The sequence below is a fragment of the Octopus bimaculoides genome, chromosome 20 (genome assembly GCF_001194135.2).
Source record: "Octopus bimaculoides isolate UCB-OBI-ISO-001 chromosome 20, ASM119413v2, whole genome shotgun sequence".
In the NCBI taxonomy this organism is placed as follows: Eukaryota; Metazoa; Mollusca; class Cephalopoda; order Octopoda; family Octopodidae; genus Octopus; species Octopus bimaculoides.
This window is the reverse complement of record NC_069000.1, coordinates 27139353-27147439: the sequence shown is the minus strand read 5'-3', so window position 1 is coordinate 27147439 and position 8087 is coordinate 27139353. Positions and strand designations below refer to the sequence as shown.

Below are 8087 nucleotides of genomic sequence, written 5' to 3'. Positions count from 1 at the left end.
GTTTTCGTGCGGGTGACACATAAAAGCACCCACTACACTCTCTGAGTGGTTGGCGTTAGGAAGGGCATCCAGCTGTAGAAACTCTGCCAAGTTAGATTGGAGCCTGGTGTTGCCATCCGGTTGCACCAGTCCTCAGTCAAATCGTCCAACCCATGCTAGCATGGAAAGCGGACGTTAAACGATGATGATGATGATGATGATGATGATATATATATATATATATATATATATAAAACTCCCAAATAATATATGCCTTCACTCTACCAGTTAGTCTCTAGCTATTTTCATGTATTCATGACTTTTTCTTTTACACTGTCCTTCATTTTTTTATAACCCTTTCACTCATATGAGGTGGTATCAAAAGGTTCCCAGACTAGTTCTGTAGCACACCAACATGGTTGTATGCGAAATGAGACCTAGCAGTGACCTTCAAATAGTGTGCCAAGTGACATCACTGTGTTTACTTTGCAAGTTGTGAAATTTGTGATTTTGTGACCACTTGTATGCTGTAGTCTGCAATTTTGTCATGGACAGGAAGTTAGAACAAAGAGTCAACATGAAATCTTGCATTAAACTTGGGAAATTTGCTAGAGAGAGATTGAGCATGCTTCAGCAAGCTTATGGCAATTAGGCAATGGGTCATACGCAATGTTTCAAGTGGTATGGGTGCTTCAAAAGTGGAAAAAACATACTTGGATCACAATGAGTGATCTAGAAGAACTGCCACAACTGTTGCGCCCAAAAATGTGGAGAAAATTCATCAGCTTTTGCATGAGGATAGTCAGAGGATAATCAATGACATTGCTGATGTTGTTGGTCTGTTGTATGGGTCCATGCAAGCAATTCTAACACCTGAATTGAACATGTGACATGTCTCTGCCACGTTTCTCCACTGCCTGCTGACCAGTGAGCAGAAAGAACAACACATCGAAGTCTGTCAAAATCTCCATCAGCATGCCACTGATGACCCAACCTTCATGTCAAGAATCATCATCAGTGACAAGATTTGGGTCTACCATTATGACTCTGAGATGAAGCAGCAGTCATCACAATGGAAGAAGCTTTCATCTTCACAACTGAAGAAGGCACAAGAGAGCTGCAGCTCAATCAAGAGTATGCTCATCATTCTTTTTCAACATCTGTGGTATTGTGCATCAAGAACTTGTTCCCCAGGGCCAGACCACCAATCAAGAGTTCTACTGTGACATTTTAACGTATTTGACGAAAGCAACTAGATCTGTGGAGCAAGAAGAATTGGATTCTTCATGACAACAATGCACCTTGTCACCAAGCTCTCCTCACTTGTGAGTTTCTTACAACATAGTATTGTTTCTGCACCTGCCCTGTTCACCAGATTTAACACCTGTGGGCTTCCATCTCTTCCTCAAGATGAAGATGCAGCTCAAAGGTCACCATTTTCACACTGTTGTCAAGATCAAGAGCAAATCGCAGAAGGTCCTTAACTCGCTTCTGGAAAACAACTTCAAGGCAGGATTCCAAAAGTGGCAGGAATGCTGGGACCAGTGTATTGCCCTGGAAAGTCACTATTTCAAAGGAGATGATGTTAAAACAGATAAATAAGTTATTTTTCATTAAACATAACTAGTCCGGAAACTTTTTTATACCACTTCGTACCTATTCTGCTAGTAACTACTATCCCTCCTGAATAAATCAATAAATTAATGTCACCTATATTTTTAGCATTTATCCTACTGATAAGAGAATCTACTTTCCTAGTAAGGTTAATATCTGCTGATAATCTTTTTTCTTTCTTCTTTACTCATTGCATTCTTCAAGTTGTCTAAACTCTAATCTTCCTCACTGAAGTCACAGGTGTCAATTATCCCTTCCTGATTGGTGGTGCTATCATTTTTTTTTTTTTGTAGGCTTTTCTTTGGCTTGAACTGTATCACTTATGTTGGTTGGCTGTTCTCTTTGATCTCTCTTTTTTAGTTCTCTTGTGGTCTCTTCTACCTCCAATTCTGTTGTCCACATTTGTCTCCTGATAGCATTAGCCCACTCCACTAGACTTTTGTCTGTTACTTCAAAACCCCCTTTTTTACCCAAAGTGCAAACATACGTTTTCTGTAACCCCTTACTTTGGGCCCACTTTTCAAGTAGCACTGCATCACTACCCTTTTCTCTTTGCTTGTCTATTTCCTTCTTGAACCACTGCTGAGTGAGTGACCTTACCTTAAATGTCCAGCCTCATTTACTCTATTATCACTAGAATTTCTATGTAAACTCATATCTCTCATAAACTAAGGTAAGGCAATGTTTGTGTGTGCTTTTATTTTGACAGCTTCACTATGCACTGATGATGTTTTTTCCCTTCTTATCATTATTACTATTACCATCATTATTATTATCACTATCATCATTACTATTACTTGATATGTTTCAGATTTCTACTGCATTAATTGCTACATCTCCATGTTACTGAGAAGTGTGCTCTTGCTTTTTTTTTTTTTGTTGGGAGAGTACAAACTCAGTATGTTTTATTATGAGGTTTGGCTTGAGTCTTTTGTTGTATTAGTGTTTTTATTGTTTGTTGTGCGTGTAATGTGAATTGTGGTCTTCTGTTGGATATCCAAAGTGTAGAGTACATGTGGGGTTTGTCTATTTTGGCTTTGGAAACATTCCCTTCTTGTAAGATATGCTGTCAGGCGTTTGCAAGTGAATTTTGTTTTTCCTTATATCTTTATCATTCTTCCTCCATATCTCATATATTAATTTTATTATTCCTATGTGCTTTGGGTATAGTGTTGCATTGTTGAATGCATATAGAACTTCAATGTAGTCATCATCTGTCCAACATTATCATTTGGTTTTGTTTTTCATTTGGTCAGTGACATTAAGAAATGAATCAGTTCAGTGTTAACTTTTTGATAGAATACTGCCTCTGGATGTGTGCTGTTTCTTTTGTATCACGATTTGCCCAAGGCTTACAGAAGGAAATTTGCTGTTATTTCTCTCTTCTTGATAGCTTTATCAACGAGCACAGCTGCTCCTTTCTACTGTTTAAAAAGAAACTTGTTTCATCTTTTGTTAAAGTCATTTAAATACTGTGTGTTTGATGTTTGTTTTGGTCATGTGTTTCTGTGGTAAGTTGTATAAACAATATATTTGCTGATGTGTAAGCGAGAAACTGTAATGTGTATATGTGTAGTACTGGGAATGCATAGGTAATTAATTCTAGTACTCAGTTTTGTTCACAGCTCAGAACTCAGAACATAAATAGCCAGAACAAATACTGCAAGGTATTTTGTTTGATACACTAGCAATTTCTAACATGGGATCAACTGTCAAGGATATTAAAAATGTAAGTGGAATCAAAACAAGATTGCAAATTGGTTCGTTAAACATGAGATGACGTGCTTTGAATGCTCATTATTCAACAACAGCATTTTCCTAAAATTCTTTTCTCAACACAGTGTGGCCACCAATAATCTCCATTGGGGTTACACCTAGACCTACTTCCATCATGACTGGACATTTTAACTAAATTATCAAAACATAATTACACAGCTAGAAGATGAACAAACCAGTAAGGGAAGCTACTATATAGCCAATCAAACCACTACAATTAGCAGTTAAATCTTTCTCAAATTATGTCCAAAACAATGGAATAGTTACAACTGAAAAATATTTAATCATGAGTCAGCTGGTTTAGACTCATGATAAAAGATTTAAAAAGAAGAATATGAGGAAAAAACAAGTAACTTACATAGATCAGGCATTTTAGACTTGTACAAAAAATTGAATAATGACCATTTTTTAACCTGCTTCTTCTCACTGGAGGCTACTACCTTCTTAATTGTCAAGTCAGCACTGGATGGCACATATTCAACTTTCAGTGTGACAGCTGGTGGCCATTTCTTCATTGCAGTTCGAAGATATGTCCAATAAGATTTCAAAGGCCCAAAGTACCAATATCTGAAATAGACACATAGATTTTGATTCCAGATCATTAAATGACAAAACATGTCTGCAGTAGGTTTTTGCCAAATAATTTTATCTCATCATCATCATCATCGTTTAACGCTTCTTTTCCATGCTGGCATGGGTTGGACGACTTGACTGAGGTCTAGAGAGCCAGCGGCTGCACCAGGCTCCAGTCTGATCTGGCAATGTTTCTACAGCTGGATGCCCTTCCTAATGCCAACCACTCCAAGAGTATAGTGGGTGCTTTTTACGTGCCACTGGCACAGGAGCCAGCCAAAAGGGCCAAGTATCAATCACGTTCGGATAGTACTTTTTACGTGCCACAGGCATGGGGTCCAATCAAGGGGTACTGGCATCGGCCACATTCAGATGGTGTTTTTTACATGCCACTGGCTCAGGAGCCAGTCAGGGGGAACTGGTTACAGCTACGATATTGGTTTTACTTGACTCAATGTCTTCTCAAGCATATCATATCACCCGACACACACCAGGGGTACTCTTAACTGGGATGGACATGGGTGGCTGCAATCTCACTTTAGCTGCTGAGTCTTCTCAATCACAGCATATCTCCAAAGGTCTCAGTGTCCTGTCATTGCCTCTGTGAGACCCAATGTTCAAAGGTCATGTTTCACCACCTCTCCCATGTCTTCCTGGGTCTACCTCTTCCACAAGTTTCTTCCACATGGCATGGCACTTCCTCACACAGCTGTCCTCATCCATACATAACACATGACCATACCAGTGCAGTTGTCTCTCTTACACACCACATTTGATGCTTCTTATGCCCAACTTTTCTCTCAGGGCACCTACACTCTGTCATGTATGCACACTGACATTACACATCCAGTGGATCATACTAGCTTCATTTCTTTCAAGCTTGCGCATTCCCTCAGCAGTCATGGCCCATGTTTCACTGCCGTATAGATGGCAGTTTGCACACATGCATCATACAGTCTACCTTTCATCCTGAGTGAGAAGCCCTTAGTTGCCAGCAGAGGTAAGAGCTCCCTGAACTTTGCCTACGCTATTCTTATTCTAGCCACTGCACTCTCAGAGCAACCACCCCCACTACAGAATTGGTTGCCTAGGTCGCAGAAGTTATTAACTACTTCTAGTTTCTCCCTCTGGCATGTGATGGAATCTGTTTTCTGTACATCTTCAGTGTTTATTACCCCTGTGCATCTGCAACACACAAAAACTATTTTCCTGGTTAACCTTCCTATGATATGAGCATTGTGGGTGTAAGCATTACTGATGCTGCAGATATAAATGTAAAAATTGAAAAAAAAGGAGAGAGGTAAGTGGGCTGCTATCTGGTTTAATTAGTCCAGAGATGGGGGTCAGAGAGAGAAAGGAGAGGGCGGTAATATTTGTCTTTTAAAAGAACTACAGATTAAAAAGAAAATCAACACAACAATGTTGCACTAAATGATTATACAGATGTACTATAAAATTTCATCTGTAATTTGTTGTCACAATAATTTCATAAGCTTCTCTTAACTAAGTACATATTTTACAGGTAGGTTTTCAATTAATTTAGTTAGAATCTACTGACTATATCTCCATCTCCCATTCGAAATGTATGGCCTTGATCATTATCACTTTTACTTATGATTTCAAATCCCACAGCTGTCCACTTTGCCTTTCATTTTTCCCAAAGTTGATAAAATAAATACCAGCATAGCATTGGAGCTAATTTAATCAACTAAACCCATTCCTTAAAAAGTGCTGGCTTTGTAGCTAAATTAGAAATTATAAACAGAGCTGATTGACAAACATTATAGCACTGGACAAAATACCTTGCAGAATTTGTTCTAGTTCTTTAGTATCTGAGGTGAAATCTTGATAAGGTTAACTTTGATTTTTGTCATTTAGGGTTGATAAAATAAAGTACTAACCATGTATTGAGATTAGTCTAATCAACTATCTCCACTACCCCAATTTCAATTTATTATTATTGATGTTGATGGTGAAGATGGAGTAGAGTGCTGGAGAAACTGATTTGTAGTGCTTAGCTATATTCTGTTAGACACTGAGTTCAAATCCTGTTGACATTGTCTTTGTTTCTTATTTTTTTTGGCAGATGCTGAAGAGATTTAAAAATACATTTAGAGATGTCTCCTGTACTAACTGGAATGATTAAAATATGGGATGATCATAGATGGATTGCCTTTGACTATGGTTTATGCTGCATCAAGATTACCTGGTGCTAAACAATAACAAGTCAGTGAGCACAATATGCTAGACCATTTGAGAATATACAAGAATTCATAGTCATGATAAACTTTTAGGCACCCATACTCCAGTTTGTGTTCTGTTCTAATCACTACAACACAAGCCAATAAGAGTCTCTAGAGGGCTGCTCAATCTGCTAAATATACTAGTAAAATTCCCTCAAATCACATTTGCCATCATTAAAAGGAAGGCCACATTAAATAATGTAGTCTTTTCAGATGGTCATGGTTTCAATATTATTGATTACAAGTCTGCTCAACAGGGATAACCTGGGATTGAGGAGGCAGCAGCAGCAGCAGTAGTAGTCTTACTTTGTTTTCCGTGTTTCAGCATCATTATAAACACCAAGCTGCAACCCTGACATGGCATAGGTGTTTTTACCATCTTCCGCCTGAAATTAAAATAAAAGATAAAACAAAAAAAAAAAGATTACATGCAGTACAATTATGAGTCAAGATCAAATGTACAGAAAATATTTTTAAAAATAATAAAAATTAAATAAATAAAATTAATAAAATTAAACTTTTTAATGTAAAGAAAATTCCTGAAAACTAAAACTGAAAAATTAAACTAAAAAAATTATTGCATTTGATGGTTTATAAGCTATAAACATCTTGATTTTGCCAGTATTCTAAACTCTGATTTTATAGGCTACCATCCTAAAAGTGAAGAATCTTGGCAATCTCTTCCTTGAACCAAGATTTATCAGTAATCTACAACCTAAAATGAAGGATACATTGGGTAATGAAATCATAGTTAAGCTATTTTTTATTCTTTTGCTGGTTTTGGTTTTGCACAGTGGTCATCATGGGACACCTCTTTCAAAGGTCTTAGCTGATCATACCCCAGTATATATTTCAGTCTGGTACTTATTTTATCATACTCTGTTTGTTGAACTGCTACATTAAACAAGAGCTGTTTAAAAACTGGAGTAAACACACACAGAGACATATATATCATTATCATTACTGTTCATTTTCCATGCTGGCATGAGTTGGACAGTTTGACAGGAGCTGATGAGCCAGAGGAGGACATCAATCTCCAAATTCTTCCTTGGTATGGTTTCTACAGCTAGATGCTCTTGCTAATGAAAGTCACTTTACAGTGTGCTGGGTGCTTTTTACATGGTGCCAACCCTAGTGAGGTCACCAAGTAATTTGAAAGACAAGACCCCCTCAACTTAGGGGATCCAGTATTGAGGGAGATGGTTTTATGTTAGGCTTATGTACAGTTTTCCTCTACTAAATTCTATTCACAAGTTATAGTTCAGCTTGAAGTTATAATAGAAGGTACTTGCTCGAAGTGCTGTGCTGTGGAATTGAACCTGTAATTAGAAAACTGTAAAGCAAACTAACCAGTCATGCTCGCACTTATATCTTACAAAAAAAATGTAATGGCTATAACAATTCTGATCATATGTCTACTTGATCAGGGCTGGCCTGGGGGTTACACAGCTGTTTCATCACTAAAGCCAATTACATTACAGCCATTACAATTAACACCACAATGAGATGAGCAATGAATAGTGATTGGATAATACAGTCCTAGATACACTATGTCTCAAAAGAAAAATGGTTGGTCAAGGTTGAATACCTTGACTACAATTTTGATCAGTGTTGACTTAAGTCTAAACAAGAACAAAAAACAATAGATATGGCTTTCATTAGAGAAAAGTACATGTTAAAAATTCCACCTTACCTTTATTTCTAGCACATCTACAGGCTTTATAACAGACTTGATTACAGCCATAGAAGCATCCATGATAAACCTAAGAAAATATGCAATACAGTAGTACTATATGTTAATGAAATGCTCATTAATTATTCAGCACTCTTACTGCTTGTAGTAGTGAAGAGAGAGAGAGAGAGAGAGAGAGAGAGAGAGAGAGAGAGAGAGAGAGAGAGAGA

General features: G+C 37.5%; 1 protein-coding gene across 3 annotated transcripts in view; it reads right to left on the bottom strand.

Annotated features, from left to right (window-relative positions):
• Window positions 1-8087, bottom strand: part of LOC106882107 (acylglycerol kinase, mitochondrial) — a 50156-nt gene that overhangs the window by 17331 nt on the left and 24738 nt on the right. For all 3 annotated transcript variants that reach the window (XM_052975076.1, XM_052975077.1, XM_052975078.1), the window contains 3 exons: window positions 7879-7948; window positions 6492-6571; window positions 3728-3936 (listed from right to left, as the gene is read on the bottom strand). In XM_052975076.1, the coding sequence (XP_052831036.1) occupies window positions 3728-3936; window positions 6492-6571; window positions 7879-7948 (359 nt within the window). The remainder of the gene's footprint in view (window positions 1-3727; window positions 3937-6491; window positions 6572-7878; window positions 7949-8087) is intronic.